General features: G+C 39.8%; 1 protein-coding gene across 2 annotated transcripts; it reads right to left on the reverse strand.

Annotated features, from left to right (window-relative positions):
* Positions 1–2,100: 2,100 nt before the first annotated feature.
* LOC114559043 (mitochondrial carrier homolog 1) lies at positions 2,101–17,482 on the reverse strand. 2 transcript variants are annotated; one of them, XM_028583441.1, is made up of 12 exons: positions 17,116–17,482; positions 14,902–14,986; positions 14,708–14,814; positions 13,276–13,335; positions 12,194–12,251; positions 10,683–10,734; positions 9,397–9,456; positions 8,544–8,637; positions 6,547–6,594; positions 6,395–6,462; positions 5,055–5,130; positions 2,101–2,330 (listed from the first exon to the last, which is right to left on the reverse strand). In XM_028583441.1, exons 1-12 carry the CDS (start codon positions 17,266–17,268, stop codon positions 2,256–2,258), a joined length of 936 nt encoding a protein of 311 aa, XP_028439242.1. In that variant the 5' UTR covers positions 17,269–17,482; the 3' UTR covers positions 2,101–2,255. The 2 variants fall into 2 exon arrangements, with proteins under 2 accessions (XP_028439242.1, XP_028439241.1); XM_028583440.1 differs by having other exon boundaries at positions 13,276–13,338.
* Between the last annotated feature and the right edge of the window lie 5,562 nt (positions 17,483–23,044).

Genomic DNA, 23,044 nt, shown 5'->3' on the forward strand with positions numbered 1-23,044 from the left:
GGTGGTGTGTTCAGGTGCATTCTGGGTGTTTTGCTATCTTGAGGCAGCGGGAAGTGATCGCTCCTTTGACCAACAAAAACCTGGTCTAAAGTCAATAACGCAGCATTTCATTGTTATTTTAACAGAGCATTAGTAAAATGCTCCTAGGCTCGTGCACAGTGCGCGCACACTATGCTTGTTACACACACACACACAGGGACGCACAGCAGCACACACACACACACACACACACACACACACACACACACACACATACATGCAGAAGATTACAAATAAAAATATTATGGTGCAAATCCTCCATCATAACAGCAATGCGCCAAGGTCCAAACGCGCCTGGCTTTTAAAGGGAATGGGAGCTGATCTCTGATTGGTTGATTGCATGTTACGCCCAAAACACACCTCTGATTAATGAAGACACTAAGAACAACCCTTTAGGACCAGGCGCCCGGCGCACGGACCCTTTTTACCGCCGTTAAACTAGCAAAAGTGGATTCGTACACGCCCTAAACGCACCCGCGCTAGGCGCTTCACGCCGTGCCTTTAGCTCGTTAAAATAGGGCCCAGAAAGTTAAAGCGCTAGCTTAAAATAGGAGTGTAAGAGATAATGTAAAACAAAAGTCATACAGTAGTTTTTAAAAACTGTAAATTTTACTTTTACTTCAGTATGTTTTGTCTGAAGTATTGTACTGCTACATTTTAAATCCGTTACGGAGTACAAAAGGAATAAAAAAGTTGCTTTGGCAAAAGTATCCGTCAACAAACGAAATGCAACATGTCTCAGCGTCCTTATAAAAATCACAGAAGACTGAAGTAAATATGTATAAATAAGATTTTAAATAAGTATAAATATTAAAAAAAAGTCAATCTCCCCTCCTGCTGTTAAAATGTAACTACCTAACTTGTACTTTAAATTATAAATAAGCTACTATTTACTTTGAGTAGATTTTTTGCCAGTAATTTTACTTGTACTTAAAGCTTTAGTGCGTAACTTTTTGATATTAATGAACGTCCGTTACATTCAAGCCGTTGCTAAATGAGTTGCTACAAAGCTAATGAAGACTATCAGCTCCACACAACTCTCTCTGGATATCTCAGCATGGTTACTAAATCGGGTAGTCCGGCAACATTCACATGCAGCAGCTCGAGTGAAGATACTGACCTCTTCTGAGGAGTCCATCATGTGTTTTTTAATCCTCCTTGTCCTTGATTTGACAGTAACTGTATGGAGGAGGGGTGGTGTGTGATCACCTTTGGATTGTGCAACAAGGCAGGCCTGCTTGGTTCTTTCTGGGAATGATTGTAAAGATTCACTAAGAATAAGTTTAGGACGTTTCATCTCTAACTGGGAGGTTTTGGGACCGATTGGTGGGATTGCTGTGGACCAAGTACACACAGAGATACACCGGTAAGAGCCAATGAGGTTTAACCATGAATCAGCTCATTTAAATAGCTCACGTTACTGTATTGTGTCAACAGTTAACTTTATTTAATATTGGATGTGGAGTTTTCTTTTGCGGGGTGCAAATGTTCACCAAAACTAGGGCTGTCCTCGACTAAAGAAATTCTTAGTCGACTAACACTTATAGGATTTTGTCGACTAATCGATTAGTTGATTTAATTGACAGAGCTGTGAGCTTTGAGAGGTGGTTAAGACTAGAAAAGCACAATATAAATGTAGTTAATTAACCATCTGTAAAACTGAGTTTCTCCACAATTAATCCTGCAAAAGCACCACTTTAAATCTTGTGTTTACCATAAATGTGCTCATGAGTTTCTTGGAAATGAGTAAATAAGCATAAAAAATGACACATCAACTAAAGAAATCTTAGTCGACTAAGACCAAAGCGACCGATTAGTCGACTAATCGCCTAAGAGGTGGCAGCCCTACCCAAAACAAGTTCCTTCCTGAGACTATTTAGCAGAGCCACCATCACTGCGTCCGGAGCTCAGCGGCGCCCACAACGATTGTGATTGGTTTAAAGAAATGCGATCACAGAAGGCTTGTATCATGTGGACGCACCGTTGTTGTCATTACTTAGAGTTCCTCATGGGGGCGACAGAAACTATACGCAATATAGCTTTAAGTTACAGTTCATCCAAGTATAAGTACTTTTACTTTAGTGGAATATTTCTGTACTCTTTCCACCTCTGGGCCGGGGGGGTGGGGATGTTTGTGAGCAGACAGAGGAAGAACATCCCAGCAGACGATGATGTAATGATGATGATGTAATGATGATGATGTAATGATGATGATGTTATTCCTCGGTGGAGGGCCAGGAGGTGACGGGCACCCGGCGGAAAAAGAAGCTGGATCCTCTGAAGAGCTGATCCTGATGGGAGAGGACACACACACACACACACACACACACACACACACACACACACACACACACACACACACACACACACACACACACACACACACACAATGTTTAGTAAAACTTTCTACTGACAACTTGAATCCAGCTTATTTACAGCATACAGTGTCAGCAAGGGCTGCAGCTAACAATTATTTTCATTGTCAGTTAATCTGTTGATTATTTCCTCAATTAATCGATTAGTTGTTTGGTCTAGAAAACGTTGATCAGTGTTTCCCAAAAAGCCCAAGAGGACTTCCTCAAATGTCTTGATTTGTCCCCAACTCAAAGATGTTCAGTTTACTGTCACGGAGGAGAAAAAACACTAGAACAATATTCACATTTAACACGCTGACATCCGAGGATTGTTTTATTTTTTTTTCATACAGAAGTATTCAAACCGATTGATCGATTAGATAATACTTACAATAATAACAGTGAAAGCATAAAGACTTTAAGATGTACCCCCACGTGTACCCCAAATGTAGCCTGGTTCTTCTCAGTTGTAACTGAGAGTGGGTCTGGGGAAGCTTCATTCACAGCCCATTTCCAAAGGGGCGTCACACCGCACAAATGCCTCTGGGCACAATTGGATAGTGCTTCAACCAATCAGACGATCTGGGTGACGTAGCGCTTCGGTGGCCGCCACGTTGAATGTAAACAAAAAGCTGCTCGCCGTTGCTGCGCTGTCATCATCGTGTAAAGCCCCCCTCAACGGTTGTGATTGGTGTAAAGCCCTCCTCAACGGTTGTGATTGGTGTAAAGCCCGCTTCAACGGTTATGATTGGTGTAGAGCCCGCCTCAACGGTTGTGATTGGTGTAAAGCCCTCCTCAATGGTTGTGATTGGTGTAAAGCCCGCCTCAACAGTTGTGATTGGTGTAAAGCCCGCCTCAACGGCTGTGATTGATGTAGAGCCCGTCTCAACGGCTGTGATTGGTGTAAAGCCCTCCTCAACGGTTGTGATTGGTGTAAAGCCCGCCTCAACAGTTGTGATTGGTGTAAAGCCCGCCTCAACGGCTGTGATTGGTGTAAAGCCCGCCTCAACAGTTGTGATTGGTGTAAAGCCCTCCTCAACGGTTGTGATTGGTGTAAAGCCCGCCTCAACAGTTGTGATTGGTGTAAAGCCCGCCTCAATGGTTGTGATTGGTGTAAAGCCCGCCTCAACAGTTGTGATTGGTGTAAAGCCCGCCTCAACGGCTGTGATTGATGTAGAGCCCGTCTCAACGGCTGTGATTGGTGTAAAGCCCGCCTCAACGGCTGTGATTGATGTAGAGCCCGTCTCAACGGCTGTGATTGGTGTAAAGCCCGCCTCAACGGCTGTGATTGGTGTAGAGCCCGTCTCAACGGCTGTGATTGGTGCCTCGGTTTGGAAAAATTGGAAATGGGCTGGAATGGGCTCTGGGCCAGACCGACTTGCAGAGCAAATCTCAAATTTGCCGGAAGTTCATCAGGGTTTACCCAGGCTACCCCCAACGGAAAATGAAATGCTAAATTTGAAATATTAACAGACCCAAACGGAATCTGCAGATTCTTTTGAAAACTGTTTTTCTGCTTAAGGCTGAAGATGTTGCAACATTCAGAGTTTAAATACATTTTTTTTTCTTTGTTTTCAATTCTTTGTGTAAAATCTGCGTAAAATACTTGGCCCTGATGATTAATTATGGTAACACTTAATCTGTCTTGAAGGATTTTTTTTAGTGCAGAGGGTGTGTGATGCAGAGACAAGAGACTTGAAGCCATATATCTTTGAAAACGGCCATTTCCTCGCCAAAATGTAGCCAAACTTTGGAGCGTTATTCAGCCTGACATGGATGTCTTAGATCAGAGATGCCCAAATTCTTTCATATGAAGGGCCAAAATGTATCTGGATGGAAGGCCATGGGCCAAAAATAAATGTTGATGTTGAAGAACACCGTAATTCTTTCCATTCTCCATAGATAAAACGTACAAATGTAATTTAAATGGGAAGTTTACCAGCACTGTGCATTACGTTGCAGTTAAACTCAGACTACGTACTTTTTAACTGCACAAAATGTACGTTTCGTAGTCATTACTTTTAAAATAAGAGGAGAATAAGCATGAACATGTCAAATCCATGGCGGGCCAAAACAAAGAGAGCACGGGCCAAACTTGGCCTGCGGGCCCCAAATTGGGCGGCCTTGTCTTAGATAGTCTGGTTTCATATAGGGCTGTGCGATATGGCCTAAAAATAAAATCCCCAATTTTTTTCTCCCTCTACTTAAAATCGATCTGCAGATGACAAAGAAATTGTTCAAAACAAGTTTTATTTTGTTTTGACTCCTACACACACATGGGGCATGTATACCATTATGATTATTCATGCCAATTTTGTGGAAATATAAATTGGTTTGAGTGTTTTGCCTTATCAATTTTGTTGACAAAACGGATGCGTGAGATAAAGCTGTTTTCACACATACAGGTAATTCACTTCTCGTTCCTCACTAAAAGTGAGCCCAGAGGGGAGCGTCGGCGGATGTTAAGGAGAAAATTGATTTTTCATTTAAACAAATCCGCGTTAACTACACATTTGAGTTAATCGATAAAATCGATTTATCGCCCAGCCCTATTTTCCTATCTGCTGTATCTCTGTATCAGTGAACAGACAGAGCCCTGGAGCCCCACACATGTAAACAGCGGACTGTTCCTTTTGTGTCGCTGCGTTTGTTAGGCGGTACCTTGTGGTTGAGGTGATTCCAGCAGTGCAGCCACGACTTGAAGATGGGAGAGTGAGGAGGAAGACCTGCAGCCAAGCTGACAACACAAAGCACAACCGGTCACGCTCACGCATCAGGATTTTACTAATAAAATATTGATAGGTGGATATTTTCAGCATACATGTTTCAAATGTATTTCATATCTTGTATGTAGTGTACTACACAAGTCTGGGGGCACACAGCTACACACACAGCTACACAGGGAGGGAATTGGAGCCTGGAATGTGGGAATCTATTATAAGTATTTCCATATAAGGATTAGTTTTGAGGTAATATTGTCCCACACACAGATAGATTGGAATGTGTTAAGCCCCAAAAAGTATAAAGGAGGAGTTATGCTCAACGGTTGTCTCGCTGTCACGCGAGTTTGTTGACTGTTTTGAATAAAGCTGCATTTTAATCTGAAATCACCGGACTCGTCTCCAAACATCATTTCTGAGTTATCAGCCGATAACAAATATGAGATTTGGATTTGTCATATTTTATTTATACAACTGTTAAGTTATATCTTCTGTACATTTTCTGCACACTGCCAGGAATACAATTCTATAGTAAATATTAGGCATGTAATATCGGTTTTAAATAGGTATTAATGTGTGAAGATTACAACCGGTTGAGATTAAAAAGATTAATGCAATTTTTACACGTCCCAAGGCGTTTAAAATCTACTTTAGGTTTCACTTGTTTGACTTCAGACGTCACTACGTGTTCTTAGTTTATTTATTTGAAGATATTTTTTTACTATGTATTAATTATTTTGTTGCGGGATTTGTTTGTGTTATTTAAAATAATACCATTTCAGTTGAATTTTTGATAAGAGGACATCTGTTTTGCAAAGTTTATAAAAATCAAGGAATATTTTAGTCATTTGTCTGCAGCTCATTCTGTATAGTATGTCGAAGAAAAGTCATAATATAGTATGTTGAAAAAAGTTTTAAAAAAAAGTCATAATATAGTATGTCTAAAAAATAAAAAAGTCATAGTATAGTATGTTGAAAAAAGTAAAAAAAGAAATCAGTATAATATGTTGAAAAAATAAAAAAGTCATAGTATAGTATGTTGAAAAAAATGTAAAAAAAGTCATAGTATATGTTGAAAAAATTCAAAAAAGTCATTAGTTTGTTGAAAAAATTTAAAAGGTCATAGTATAGTATGTTGAAAAAATAAAAAAGGTCATAGTATAGTATGGTGAAAGAATAAAACAAATCATAGTATAGTATGTTGAAATAATAAAAAAAAGTCATAGTATAGTATGTCAAAAAAAGTCATAAAAAAGCCTAATGTTGAAGAGAATGACTCACCCACAGTTGTTGACTGCCATAATATCGGCCACCAGCATGAATGGGTATGTCAGAGCACTCACTGCAATCTAGAGAAAAACACATTCCGTTAATATGAAGAAATGTTGCCTATGAGAAACATTTCAAACAACAGTTTTAAATGTTGTACTTACGCCCATCACAAACTTAGTGTAGCTTCGTACCGCCGAGGCCTGAGTGAACTGCAACAGAAACCCAAAGGGAGGGGTGAAAGAGTACTTCTTAAGCTCTACGTGCAACGGGAACTTTAAATTAATTCAGTTCAATTAAACTAATTAATTATTAACAAGACTGGATTTTATGTTTATGTTATGGCATTATTTTATAAGTGTTAACCATTGTTTTTTTAACTGTTAAAAAAACATTTTATTATCTTTTTGTAATTTTTTAAGTTTGTATTTTTTTTTCTGGTCTGTATATAAATAAAGTTGAGTTGAGTTGATAGCACGTGAATACTTGTATACCTGCTATTCAGAACAGCATGTTGACGAATAAGTACTTTTTTTTACACTTTATTCTTATCTTGTGGATCAGATTCACCATGACTTCCTAAGAACTGACACCACATCAGTTACACAGTGTTTTCTTTAGTGCAGAGGGCGTGATGCAGAGACAGAGACCCAAAGCCACGTCTGTGGAAACGGACAGTTTTTCCCTTCGCCAAAAATTAGCCAAACATTGGAGCATTATTTAGCAAGACATGGATTCCTTAGATCATCTAGTTTCATATGAAACCAATATCTTCAGTCTGGCATTAAAACGGAGCCTCTTAAAGGAACACGCCGACTTATTGGGAATTTAGCTTATTCACCGTAACCCCCAGAGTTAGACAAGTCGATACATACCCTTCTCATCTCCGTGCTTCCTGTAACGCTGTCTGACGGTTCCAGCATTAGCTTAGCCTAGCACAGATCCTGCAGGTAACTGGTTCCAACTAGCTTACTGCTCCAAATTGTGACAAAAGTGACAAAATAACGCCAACATGTTCCTATTTACATGTTGTGATTTGTAGAGTCACAGCGTGTACAAAAAACAACGTAACATGAGACACAGCCGTCTTCTAACAGTAAACAAACCGGGAACTATATTCTCAGACAGGCTTGCTGCGAGCATATCACTCCGCCCAAGTACTATAATATTCCGCTTGAGAATATAGTTCCCGGTTTGTTTACAGTTAGAAGACGGCTGTGTCTCATGTTACGTGGTTTTTTGTACATGCTGTGACTCTATAAATCACAACATGTAAATAGGAACATGTTGCCGTTATTTTGTCACTTATTCGGAGCAGTAGGATTACTGGAACCATTCACCTGCATGTTCTGTGCTGGCCTGATGCCGCTGGAGCCGTCAGACAGCATTACAGCACGCACGGAGATGAGAAGGGTATGTATCGACTTGTCTTACTCTGGGGGTTACGGTGAATAAGCTAAATTCCCAATAAGTCGGCGTGTTCCTTTAAGATCGATCTCAGGATGTTGTAGCCTGACAAGCCAGACCCACGTCAAGATGTTGGGTCTGGGAACTCACCATTGGCAGGGCTCAATCCGAGGGGCGGGATAAACAGTTGTCTTTCAAATTCCCTCTGCACGTAATAGGATAGCGCTACAACCAGGCAGAGCAACGCTAGTTGATAGATTCAACTTTTGCCGTATCCGGTCGGCAAAACTTCGAACACATCTTCCTTTTTTAAGAATGACTTCAGTGCCGTTCTTTGTTCTTTTCTCAAAGAAAAGCTGAACTCCAAGTCTTCCAGACTTCCAATTCACGTGGAACCGTCGCAACTCTGCCGTCACTATGATAAGCCCCGCCCACCGACTCTATACACGATGTGATTGCCCTGACTAGAGTTTGGTTTTTCCAGCTCGCAAGCAAACGGAGAGTTGCTAGACTGACCCGGGCTGCAAATTACATTTGCTGCCGCTAGGGTGCGTCTAGATGTCTAGGCTAAGGATGTTATGAATTTTAATTTACATTCAAGATCGATTTCAATGGGAAAATTGATTATTTTGAACCCAGCCCTAATGCTTTATATATTTGTTCAAAAGTTTAATCAGTAAGGTATTCATTACCATAGCTTGCTGTCTTTCGTACACTCTCTCTCTTCTACCATGCATAAAGGTGAAGGACTTACACTTTCGTCTACAGCGTAGGTGTTGATAAAGTGAGCCAGGAGGTTACAAAACCACAGGAAGAGGACTTCTCCCGCCACATGGGGTATGAGCCCGCTGCAAACACACAAAACACTGCTCAGCCTGATGGAGGCCAAAGATCGAGGTAAACATGTCGTAAAAACTTCACCAATCAACAGTTAAATAACAACACTACATCTTACACTACTACTTTTTAACTTTTAAGCTGTGTTTTTCGACAAAAATGATCTTTGTCCATATCAACACGTCTGACAACAAATATCACATGACCGTTCACACACACTGGGCACGTGAGTGCCTAAAGCCAAGAGGCGGGACGCGTTCCCCGGTTTCCTGGGTGAGAGTCCTGTGTTTGATCCATCCCGACCAACCTCCCTAATATACCTACTACTCACTACGGTGTCAATTCACACGCAATCACAAGGTAATGTAAGTCAATGGAGGCCAAATGGCGTTGATAAACACGCTAAAAAGAGATTATGCGTCTTGATAACACGCCAATAATGGCATACAAATTGGAGTGTTATACATACACTACTTCATGAGATCAGTCGGAAAAAGACAGAAAATACTTTGGAGAAAGAACATCAGCGGAGAAAAGTAAGAGCAGGGATTTAAGCCACCTAACCGATAAGAGTTTCCAAATGTCTCCGCTGTGTCTGTCCAGACTACAAAGCATCCCCTGAGTTTTCAAACCACAATAGGGACATCAGTGTTTCCAAAAGTTTCCATTTTAGGTATATGAGTGTTTCAACATAAGGTGTAAATGTAGCAAAAGATAATTGTTTTAAAACCAAAACGTGGTAGTGTAAATGTAGATTAAATATGACTTACACATAGAATCCAGCAACTCCTTCCTCCTTAAAAATCTTGACAATACAACTGAATATCCCACTGCAAATGTGGCACAAAATCCATTAACATGTAGTTATTAACATGTAACTGCAGTGTAAAAAAAGCTTTGTAAAATAACTTTAAGTGCTCATATTATGCTCATTTTTAAGTTCATCATTGTATTTAAAGGTTATATCAGAATAACTTTACATAGTTTAATTTTCAAAAAACTCCATATTTTTTGTTATACTGCACATTGCTGCAGCTCCTCTTTTCACCCTGTGTGTTGAGCTCTCTGTTTGAGCTACAGAGTGACACATCTCACTTCTGTTCCATCTTTGTTGGGATTCGCACATGTGCTGTAGCTAGGTAAGGACTACTAGCCAGTCAGAAGCAGAGTATGAGGGCGTGCCCTGACAGTACCTAGGTAAGGACTACTAGCCAGTCAGAAGCAGAGTATGAGGGCGTGCCCTGACAGTACCTAGGTAAGGACTACTAGCCAGTCAGAAGCAGAGTATGAGGGCGTGCCCTGACAGTACCTAGGTAAGGACTACTAGCCAGTCAGAAGCAGAGTATGAGGGCGTGCCCTGACAGTACCTAGGTAAGGACTACTAGCCAGTCAGAAGCAGAGTATGAGGGCGTGCCCTGACAGTACCTAGGTAAGGACTACTAGCCAGTCAGAAGCAGAGTATGAGGGCATGCCCTGACAGTACCTAGGTAAGGACTACTAGCCAGTCAGAAGCAGAGTATGAGGGCGTGCCCTGACAGTACCTAGGTAAGGACTACTAGCCAGTCAGAAGCAGAGTATGAGGGCGTGCCCTGACAGTACCTAGGTAAGGACTACTAGCCAGTCAGAAGCAGAGTATGAGGGCATGCCCTGACAGTACCTAGGTAAGGACTACTAGCCAGTCAGAAGCAGAGTATGACGGCATGCCCTGACAGTACCTAGGTAAGGACTACTAGCCAGTCAGAAGCAGAGTATGAGGGCGTGCCATGCTAGCAGCTAGGTGAGCATTATAACGTGTGTTCCAAAGTGACCACGTTGGTCTCTGAAGTAAAGGCTGGACTACAACAGAGCTGTTTGGAGCAGTTGGTGAACAGTGTTTTCTGTTGGAGATGGTAAGTCCCTTTGGGGGGGACTTTGGGCTTTTTCACTTTCTAAACCTATAACATGCACAAAAAAGATATATAACACAATAAAGGAAAGGGGAAAAGCCAAAAGGCGTAATATAAGCACTTTAAAGAAAAACAATGTGGCATATCTGCAGCTTTAAAAAATGTCTTACCCGTACTTCACCTCTCTGCCAACAAACTGGGCCATACACCGCACTGACATAACTGCCAAAGGGAAACAAAACAGGTGATCAGCTTAACAAACGGTGCACTACTTGGTTTTTGAGATGTCACATTTCATTCAGCCAGTATCAAGTGACATCGCGCAAACACAAAAATCATTTCCGGGAAACTTTTATTTAACGTTTATTTCTGTTGTCATTTTTAACTGTAACGTCAAAAGAAATATCGTTAAATACGGAGCTCCGACCAAGCTGACGTCTCTGCGGTCTTTATTTTCTGTTGTGTTCCTTTGCTAGTACTTTGGATCAACAGAAGTACTTTTCCAGGATAAATGCCTGATATCCAGCAAGATGCCCCTCATCTTCCTCTCTCTGTGTGTTGCTGTTTTTTTGAAAACTCCGTTCACTTCAGGAAACGACGACAAACTTTGAGCTAGCGAGCTACACGCTGAAAATGACGAAGTTTTGAAAAAAATTTTGACGGTGCAACAAGGCAGGTCTGCTTGGTTCTTTTCAGGGAATGATTGTAAAGATTTACAAAGAATATGTTTAGGGCGTTTCCTCTCTAACTAGGACGTTTTGGGACCGATTGGTGGGATTGCTGTGGACCTAGTATACACAGAGATACACTGGTAAGAGCTAATGACGACTGTGATTGGTTCAAAGAAATGCAAAACAACCCAGAGTGATTTTTTTTCTCCTATCCCAGAATGTATGTGTGGTGTAGCCAGACCTTTACTCCACAGAGCTGTGGAGATAGATCTGGCAATGAGACACTAATTTGCTAGCGTCTTTGATAAACCAAATCTAACGTTAGGAACAGCAACATCTCACCGCTGGTCGGGCTGACTGCTAGTTTGGGTGGTGTCATTCACACATTAGGTCTCCAAGCTAACGTTAGTCAAACTGTTGACATATAAATAAGCATCAAACATGCATTTTAGATGAATGAGATGAGAGTATATCCAGCTGATCCTCGTCCTGGTTTGCTCAGCGCAGTTAAAATTGTACGTACAGGATGCAGGAGTTACTATCCGGAAATCTATGTAAGCAAGCATTGTGATTGGGTCTTAATGTCAGCTTTAAGAGGACTGACAACACGGCACATACTGTAGGCAGCCCAAACTGGATGGATGGTCTAATCATTTAAGAAAGTTTTTTTTTTTTGAAATGCCAAACCTTTACTGGTTTCAGTTTCTCCAATGTGAGGATTTGTCTGTTTTTTTGTCTGTTTGTTGTTATTGTTAAATTGAACATCTTTGGGTTTTAAATGGTCGGCAAATCAAGGCGTTTGGAGACCTCACCTTTCCACCATTCACTGGAAAAAATAACGCTACATCAAATCAATAACGAAAATAATTTGTTGCAGCCCTAGTTTCGGTCGTGACATTGTTTTTGTAGATCAGGAGGAAGCTTCCAGAATAAAGCCATCGAATCAAAGACACTTCTTTGTGTTTTTTTTAATGGTGGAATACACTTTGACAGCCTAAATGAGGACGTACCATGAAAAGGATGAGTGGCTACTCTGGACAGGCACTGGATGATCATCTCATGTGAGGTCTGGAGAGAGGAAAATATTTGAAGAGACAACCTGGTATAAATTTAGGGCTGGATATCATTTAAAAAAAATTACGATACCAGTACCAATACCAGTACCCTTAAAGTGATACCAATAGAGCTGCAAAGATGAGAAAAGAAGAGCACAGGTCCGACCACATGGTCAACTTTTTTCCCCATACTGTGGGCCCTATTTTAACGATCTAAGCGCACGGCTTGAAGCGCCTGACGCAGGTGCATTTAGGGCAATTCCAAATCTACTTTTGCTAGTTTGAAAAAGGGTCTGTGCACTGGGCGCATAGTTCAAAAGGGTTGTACTTAAGTGTCTTCATTAATTTATAGGTCAGAGATCATCTCCCATTCCCTTTAAAAGTCAGGCGCGTTTGTACCTTGGAGCATTGCTGTTATGATGGAGGATTTGCACCATAATATTTTTATTTGTAATCTTTTGCATGTGTGTGTGCAGCTGTGCGTCCCTGTGTGTGTAACAAGCATAGTGTGCGCGGGCTGTGTATAAGCCTAAGAGCATTTTACTAATGCTCTGTTAAAATAACAATGAAATGCTGCGTTATTGACTTTAGACCAGGTTTTTGTTGGTCAATGGTGCGATCACTTCCCACTGCTTCAAGATAGCAATACGCCCTGAATGCACCTGAACACACCTCCCTGCAAGACCAGCACGCCCATGGGCGCAGGTGCATTTGCTATTTAAACAACGTGGGCGCTGGATGGGAAAATGACAACTGCGTCGGTCTTAAACTAGCAAAGACACTTGGGTCGGTGCAAGATAGGGCCCTGTGTGTCTTTAACATTGATGTGGCACGCGTTTGAGAGATATTTAAATAGATGCATTTCATAATGGAACATTTAAATACCACAATGACCAACAGAAAGTAGGCAGGAAGTATAACCAGACATTTCAATGATATCACTTCAGTTAGACTGAATGAAAGAAGTCAGGGATGATGGACAGACGTTGGACAGATTTCACTGTTTAGATGTTATTCAGGAGTAGGCGACCTCTCACCTCCTTCACCACTTTCCTAAGTGATGTCTGCAGCTCTTCTTTCTTGGATAGGAGCTCCACCTGCTGGATAAAGAACAAAAATTACCATTGACCACCCTTCTCAATATGACGATATTAGATCCTTTTGTGAAATGTGTTGATGGCTGCAAAATATTTAAAAAAAAAAACACATATTGGCATCAGCCTTCATCTAACTATAACGCCCAGGCTCTTGGGCTCCCCAGCACGTTGTTTTGTTGCCGGTGGTTGAGCATGTTCCTCCGGCCGTTCTGCGCGCTGTTTAACCCTTGTGTTGTCCTAGGGTCAAAATTGACGCGTTTTAAAAGTTTTCTTATATCAGGAATATGGGTTTCTTTCAACCAAATTGCCCCAAAATAACATGGATTCATGGATGTGCTTCGCAGGAAACATGAATGATTACGTTCACTGAACTTTGGGTGTTTAATTCCATTTTTGGGTGTTTAATTCCATTTTAAAGCAAGAAATGTTTAAAATTGTGTCCTGGATAAACTTCAACATCCTCTGATCTTAACTAGTAGTCAAAATAACTCATGTTACATGAGTTATGGTACATATGGTACAATGTTATTTAAATAAGGTTTATTGACCATGAATTTAAAACAAAAGACATTAAAAATGTGACAAAAAGCTTTGCAAACTTCAGAAAAAGCGCCAAAAAATGTTAAATTCCAACAGACAATATAAGACAACACAAGGGTTAAGAGTGGCTTCCCCAGCAGGCTGAGCCGGGTTCCCTGCTTCTAAAAGGGGACACACCGAATCTCTAGGTGAGCCGCAGCAGAGCTGCGCCTGATTGAACCGTGCTTAGAGTTAGGCCGGCTATCCACTGGCTGCGTGGCGTGAGCGTGTCAGCTGCGTGGCGTGTCCGTTTTTATTTCGGCTCCCATGTTAACAGGTTAGAGCTTACCCACTGCCTGCGTGAAACGCACGTCTCATAAACGTGTGCCTGCTAGAAATACAACCAACGTCTATTTTTCACACGACATGCAAGTGTGTTGGAAGCGTTTCCCGGCAAAATAGAATAGGAAAAGATGTTTATATGTCATTTTGACACAAATGCATATTAATACATGACATGTTGATGTTTGAAAGTCTCTAGGTTTTGATATAAATGCAGATATATAAATGTAACTTAAAAAAAAAATAGATTTTCTAATATTGCACCTGTGTCAGACACATTTCTGGTGTGTAAAGACATCCACGCAGCCGCCACGCAGCTGACACGCAACAGAAACGCTACGCTCACACCACGCAGCCAGTGTGAAGCCGGCCTTAGATAAAACGGTGGAAAAAAGCACTGGGAACCAAGCAATCAGCCGGTTCCGAAAACAGGCACACACTTCAAATGGCCACTGCACTAGAATTACAAAATAACTTGTTAAACTGTATTGATATTATAATAAATACTTACCTGTTTCACTTTGCTCCTGACCACAGTGGAGATGGCGCTGGACATGATACGGGGCGAGAGGCCGCGGAAGAGTCCCCTCTTTCCATCTACTTTCACAATGTGACGTGCTGAAAACAAATAAATGAATTTCCTGTCAACTGCTCTTAACCTGTCCCGTGAAACAATAAGATGTTGATAAATCCCACCTCCCTCACCGTAGGAGAAGAAGCCAGGCAGGTATAAGACTCTTCGTCCAAACATAGTTGTGCCCACAGTTGGGGGAAGAGGTTCATGTCCCACCTGGAAACAACAGTGACACAACAATTATACTGACAACTATTGTATTAAATGGCCCAAAACAACAACAACAGTGTTTTCCCAAAACGGTATGCAGAGTGGATAATGCTTAAGATGCCAGATGGTATTTTAGTGATAGAAAGAAGCGGTTAAGAAGACAACTTTCTGTCTTCAAAATGTCTCTGTGATAAATCATCATGCAAGGCACTGAACTGCCTTGCACTATATTTATATTTAAATATTTAAATCTTAAATCTCAGACTATACTGATGTTGCACTATTCCTTCCATCTCTTCAATTGTTATTGTATATTTTTTTTGTAAATTTGTAAATTCTGTTGTATTGTCATACTGTATACTTTTATATTCCTTACTGTCCTTTCTCTGTTTTCTTTATATGTTAAAGGTCCCATGACATGGTGCTCTTTGGATGCTTTTAAATAGACCTTAGTGGTCCCATAATACTGTATCTGAAGTCTCTTTTATATAGACCTTAGTGGTCCCCTAATACTGTATCTGAAGTCTCTTTTATATAGACCTTAGTGGTCCCCTAATACTGTATCTGAAGTCTCTTTTATATAGACCTTAGTGGTCCCCTAATACTGTATCTGAAGTCTCTTTTATATAGACCTTAGTGGTCCCCTAATACTGTATCTGAAGTCTCTTTTATATAGACCTTAGTGGTCCCCTACTACTGTATCTGAAGTCAAAAGCCTTAGTGCAGAATTACAGCCACTAGAGCCAGTCCCACAATGGGCCAAATTCTCAAAGCAGAGAAAGGGGAGGTAACATTGCTCCTTATGACCTCATAAGAAGAAGATTACAGATCAGCCCATCTGAGCTTTCATTTTCTCAAAGGCAGAGCAGGATACCCAGGGCTCGGTTTACACCTATCACCATTTCTAGCCACTGGGGGAGCATAGGCAGGCTGGGGAAACTCATATCCATGTTAAAAAAAAACTCATAAAGTGAAATGTTCATGCCATGGGACCTTTGTGAGTGTTGTACTTTGAGAGCAAAAATTAACCAGAGTCAAATTCCTTGCTTGTTTACGCAAACCTCAGGCCCTGGTGGGATTGTTTTGTAGTCTAAAATGGTTTAATGTTCAGGAGGATACAGGTTCTTCAAGCATCAAAGCTATTTTAGGACTGTAACAATAATTACACAATTGTCTAATTGCAATAATAAATAAGCCACTTTTTTGTATACACAATCGCCATTTCTTTGTTTAACCACAATTAATAAGCTACAGACCTAAGGGGGTTATGACTGGTGATGGTAATTGTCAGGTTTATGTTCATTTAAGAAGAAAAAAATATGTTTTTATGATAATAAAGATGCATAGTTTACTTCATAGGCAGTGTACCTGTGTTATTACATTATCTGGGTCACATAACAGTGATCTGACCAAAAGATTTATCCTGGGAATTTGTTTGCAAAAGTAATACATAACTAACTATTTTGTTAATTTGACTGAAAGAGACAATTATATTGTCAATCGCAATTATTTTTTAGACTATTAATTGTACAGTAATATGTGGAATTGTTACAGCTCTATTTAATGTCAAAGGAAGTGGATTTCCACCACAAACTTTTGAGGAAATTTGAAAAAAGGAAAATACATATCGCTAGCTGTTACAATACGATAATCTGTAGCTAGGATGTTTAACATTATCAGTTCAACACCAGGCATTGCAAGTCAGGGCACATAGTGGACACATTTCGACTCTCAGTCCAAACTGAGAAAATATTTGATATATTTGAGAAAAAACTATTGAACGAAATTCGCATTTACGTCTGATAAAAAGATAAATTAGGCAACCCCCGCTGCACTGGACGAAGCGGTTCTCAGCCGTACAGCATCTCCAGTAACTTAGCTACCGTTACCGGGAGAACAATACCCCGCAGTAGGACTCCTCTGCCTGGACAACCACAGATGAACCGACCAAGCTGGTTGTCGTTGTAATACATAGCTAGCCAAGTTGGAGGACTCCGTAAACAACACAGTCGCGATGTTTTAATAGTCATACAGGTTGCTGTTACGTTTTGGTAACCAACGGTTGCTGTTAAGACGTCGTAATCAACGGTTATACGGTTGCTGTTAGCTAGCGAGCTACATCAAGCTAACGCTACCTGTATTAGCAGCTTCACGTATAGCAGCGGGTGTGTGATGGCTGTTACTCCCGCTCCCAGCAGCAACAACGCCGTGTCCACATCCACGAGAGTCGGTGTAGCATCCTGCTCAACACCGACTTCCTGGCCGGAAAGGTTTTCTGTCGATTCCATCTTTAATTTACCCTAAAGTTTGGATCCCCATTAACTGTAAGAAAGACAGCTAAGCTACAAAAACTATTTCCGCTTTGAATTTTCAAAATAATATTCTCTGCTTCAGAGGTAATTTTTGGTGTGAACCTGTTGTTGTAGCGAACTAAATACAGCTGTAATAAATCCTACTCAGTTATAACACATTTATTCAGGTTTTATTATGATTGTTGTTCTGGCAAAATCCTATCATCTGTCATGTGACAGCGGAACCAAAACATTTGGGCGGAGTCTCTAGCTCGTGCATCACTTTAACACACGTGCACACATGTTGTTGTTTTTTTACAGTTTTGCAAGAGTCAAATACATGCAACTTGTCAATATGGTGACACAAGAAATATCCGAATTCACTAGGCCTGTCTCAATATGCAATAAATCAATTAATCGCATATTAATCGCAAATAAAAATGAGCTGGAAATTTTTTAAATGGAAATTATCTCAGCCGGAAAACTTTCCATTGTTTTTATTGTTTTTGATTGTGTTCGGTTTTTATTCAAGTGCATTTTTTGTTAACAGAGACTGAGAGTGCATTTTATTGATTGAAAAGACCGATTGTTTCATCTACCAAAAAGAGATGAAACAAAAATATTTTTTAATTTAACTTTTTTTTTAAACTAAGTGCTGTAGTATAACTAGCAGGAGACAAGTAATAACTGAGGTAAGTTTTGAGACATTACCTTATTTAATCATTAAATTAATAAATATTTTTGTTGTATCTCTTTTCGGTGTAGTAATTTGTAGACGGCCCTAAGCCCTCGTCTAACTGCAGGTAGCAGCAGCAGCAACAGAGAGCAGAAGCCAGCAGGCAAGTGTTCATAAACTTCTGGTGTACTTACAAACTTTCCAATCCATCGTTTTATGAGTACATAACCTATATGTACTACAGTAGACGTTTGGTATAATTTCAGGCATTATTAGTGGGGTCATTTACGAGATACAAACGTGGGTCCATTAGCCCCTGCGCTAATAAGCTATTCATCTGATAACGCTACTCTACGCTAACTCTCCCAATGTTAGACCCAGGTGAAAAAAGCTTCTCGGGGGGGGGTTTGGCTTGAGGTCATGGTGCAAAGGACCCTAGGGTGAAATTACTCCGAACCATCACTTTAAATATGCGTAAATTAATAGTTTTGGTTAGTGTCTTCTTTTTTGACTTATAACAGCTGCTTTGTCAAACGTGCCAGCTGCTATATGTTAACATTAGAAAAGAGTAGACTGGTACCAGAAATGCATCACAAAACAGAAATTAAAAAATAGTTATGACATACCATAATACACCATATAGGCTAATAAAGCCAGATCTATGTTGTCACAACGTTTTACTGCTTAGACATTCAGACTAGTTTTGATAAGGAGGTTAAATTAAGTTTAGAGTCATTCAATTTATATTCTTTTGGAAATTCGTTTGTTTTGACCATTTCTGTATATGTAAAGTAGAGGAAACTTATTCTACTTTGTATATTTTTAGCCAGTTCATATGAGTACCACATCATTATGTATATATAAGTGTATTTGTTATATGCAAAGGTACAAAAAAAAGATGAAGAATAATCCCATACATATGATTTTAGAGTTTCTGAGGTCACAAAGATCTCCAAACGCACATCTCCACTCTCAACATCGGGGATTATTTTCTGAATAAATTACCTACCAACATACAAGAATCAGAAACTGCAAGAAAAACTGAATCTGCAACATCCAAAACTTTGTAATTAGCATTCTGTTATCTCCGATGACATCTGTTTTTCCAACAGATGAAATTAATGTCGATTTTTTTACTTAGTGTCTTTTCTTTTATTGTCCATATTATTCATGTGGATTTGTTTTTTTATCATCCTGTTTATGATATCATATGTCATATCATGTGTATGTTGTGTGTGATGTCTTTAAGCTACTGGGACCTTGAATTCCCCCTTGGGGATCAATAAAGTATCTATCTATCTATCTATCTATCTATCTATTTATCTATCTATCTATCTATCTGTCTATCTATCTATCTATCTATCCATCTATCTATCTATCTATCTATGAGTAGGCGTACTTTAATTGCAGCAGGTGGCGCTGTTAGCCTAACAATGGTCCTGGGTGTCTTCTCTTAGGTAATAGCAGCAGTTCTGTTACACGTGGCTCTAAAGGTTAGAGACACAAGCTTGTGACCAGGAAGTCGTTGGTTCAATCCCCAGACCGACTGGATAAAATCTGGGTGGGGAAAGTTAATGAGCAGCGCTTGTCCCTCCCTCATTACCACCACTGAGGTTCCCTTGAGCAAGGCTCTTAACCTCCAACTGCTCCAGTGGAGCTATTCAGTGGCCAGCAGATCAGACTGTGGTTGTACCAGGCAGCTTCCAGGTATGAATGTGGAGCTGTGTGAATGTGATCAGGGCGTTCCTGCAAAAGAGAGGCTGCCCCACAGTGAACCTTCCCTGAATAAATAAAGGTAAAAAAATCAGATTTAAATGAGATTTTTTATTCTTTAGTCTTTGTTATTTATATATATTTTTGTTTATTTTACCCAATTTGGGGTCATGGCTTAGAAAAACCATCAGACTGGTATCCAACAAATTGGGATTGAAACCAAAAGAGCATTTCAGAGACTTTAAAATTGACAATTTGTACTTTCTTTTTAAAACTGTAAAGTGGGAACATTATGAAACAGACTTCAAATTACTCAATGTGATAATATGAGAATATGGTAGTATGTTAGGAGAGCTTAGTCCCCATGGATTGATGAATTCATCCCAAAATAGACAGACTTTGACAGTGATGTTTTGAATAACATAACATGCACATATTCTTTATATTTCATACTGTGAACTTTTGCACTATCCCTTATGAATATTTTCCACATTCTGCAAAAAAACTGCACACTTCTTTCATTTTAAAACAGATATATTGAACATATTTTGAGTATTTTCTCCTATTTTTATTTTAATTTCTCTATATTACATTATATGTTTATTGACTTTTGCAGTACGTAGTTTTCTATTTTTTGTTACACAATATAAAAAAAAAACCTGATTCACTGTGGTCAAAATGTCTGGTTGAAATGCATTAAAATCATCATAATCAGTTGTTAAATAACAGAACATTATGTGATGTGCACTCTCACTCATCCACTTTCTTCTATCTAATAATAGACACATGATTATTGAAACGCAACAGTGATTCACTCATGAACTTGATCATTCATTCCCTGATGGAAAAAAAGAAGCCAGGCTTGAATGGTGGAAATGTCAACAAGACACTTTAATCAACATATCATTTTGGTGTCGTCTGGGACAGGTCTACTTGTTGTCTCCAGAGTCAGAACTAAACAGGGGGAAGCAGCGTTCAGTTTTTATGCTCCACATATCTGGAACAAACTCCCAGAAACCTGTAGGTCCGCTGCAACTCTCAGTTCTTTTAAATCTAAGCTAAAGACCTATCTTTTTGATGTTGCTTTTCTTTAAATAATCTATTTTATTAACTTTAATTTCTTATACTGCACTGTAACTTTTATTCTTATACTGCACTATCAATTTTATTCTTGTCTGTTAATGTTTTTAATTTGTTTATTATTGTTTTTTAATTGTTTTCTAACTGCTCTTTAATGTTTTATGTAAAGCACTTTGAATTGCCCTGTTGCTAAAATGTGCTATATAAATAAAGCTGCCTTGCCTTGCCTTACCTGTGCATTGTATCATCCCCAATGTCATTCATGGCAAAATATCTATTTTTTGAAATGTAAATGTATTATTTGCAAATATGACAAACAACAGCTCATATGGTACAGCTTACAGAAGACAAATAAGACGAGAAGGTCAGATGGTGAAATAACATTTCAGTCAAAGCACAAGTTGTGCTTGTCACAAGGAATGTGAAAAATTAAAAATGTACAAGCTCAGCAGACAAAAAGTACAGTAGTATTATTTAAATAAAACAATCAAACTAAATATCAGTAAATTAAATAAATATGGCAAAAAATAAAATCCGGGTACAATCTCATAATCAGGCTACAAGTTAGAAATCAGGTGGACCATAAAGTAATCCCAAATCAAAATATTTATTTTTAATTGTTTTTATTAATTTTTCTACAGAAAACTGCAGCAGAAACAGAAACCAGCGGTAGAGATGAGGGTCATTAATCCAGGGTGTTTGCATAACAGTCTAGGAAAGGTACCAAGTTTTTTTTAAAGTGCTCATATTATGCTTTTTGGCTTTTTCCCTTCCCTTAATTGTGTTATATATCTTTTTTTGTGCATGTTATAGGTTTACAAAGTGAAAAAGCCCAAAGTCCCCCCCAAAGGGACTTACCATCTCCAACAGAAAACACTGTTCACCAACTGCTCCAAACAGCTCTATAGTAGTCCAGCCTTTACTTCAGAGACCAACGTGGTCACTTTGTAACACACGTTATAATGCTCACCTAGCTGCTAGCATGGTACACCCTCATACTCTGCTTCTGACTGGCTAGTAGTCCTTACCTAGGTACTGTCAGGGCACGCCCTCATACTCTGCTTCTGACTGGCTAGTAGTCCTTACCTAGGTACTGTCATGGCACGCCCTCATACTCTGCTTCTGACTGGCTAGTAGTCCTTACCTAGGTACTGTCAGGGCACGCCCTCATACTCTGCTTCTGACTGGCTAGTAGTCCTTACCTAGGTACTGTCAGGGCACGCCCTCATACTCTGCTTCTGACTGGCTAGTAGTCCTTACCTAGGTACTGCGCATGTGCGACTCCCAACAAAGATGGAACAGAAGTGAGATTTCTCACTCTGTAGCTAAAACAGAGAGCTCAACACACAGGGTGAAAAGAGGAGCTGCAGCAATGTGCAGTGCAACAAAAATATGATATAACCTCTAAATACAATTATGAACCTGAAAATGAGCATAATATAAGCACTTTAAATTGTTTCAATGAGCCCTGAACTATTTCCATTCAAAACTATTGAATACCAGTTTATATGCACACTTGTAGCCTCTTTTTTCATATATTACAGCACACCAAAAAGCCAGATCTGATGTTTCTGGAATAAACAATGTGATTGGTAGAACACACACACACACATAAACACACACACACACACACCTCACAGACGTCACACTGTGGGTCTTTTGATTTATCGTCACAGTGGCTGATGCTGGTTTCAGCTTGCTGACTGTTTCTCTTCATGCTGACAGACACAAGCCCTCACACTACAGGTGGACACATCAGTTATTTCATACTGCTGCTGTCTAAGCAGTGATGCAGGGGTATAGTAAAAATGAGGCTTTAGAAGAAGAGTCTTCTAGCCACAAACCACTGAGAGGGGAGGAATAAATGACCCATGTTGTCCCATGGTTTGGAGGACCGGTTGGAGACATCGGTTATCAATGAGGCAAGACGCCTTCGATGAAGTCACATCTGAATAGGAATGGTAAAACCCATTATGCGGGTGAGTAAACAGAGGTGTGAATCTGCATTACTCAAATCAGCTCATCATGATTTGTAATGATGGAGTCACTTTTTCTCATATATCTGCAGCCCTGGGTAAGATAAAATCCCCCACCCCTCCTGCTCAGTTTAATTAAAAGCTTCTTCTCTTCCATCTTTTATTGATCCCAGGGACATCATTTTTCTGCTCTTAGATATACACACGCACGGCCTGTGGCTTTTATTAGCCGGTGGTGGTACAGGGTTTGGATGGATCGGTGCTGTATGGATTTCACTCAGGGGTCAAATTCTGAAAGCAAGCCAATAAATTATATATTGGGTTAGTA

The sequence above is a fragment of the Perca flavescens genome, chromosome 7, assembly GCF_004354835.1.
Source record: "Perca flavescens isolate YP-PL-M2 chromosome 7, PFLA_1.0, whole genome shotgun sequence".
In the NCBI taxonomy this organism is placed as follows: domain Eukaryota; kingdom Metazoa; phylum Chordata; class Actinopteri; order Perciformes; family Percidae; genus Perca; species Perca flavescens.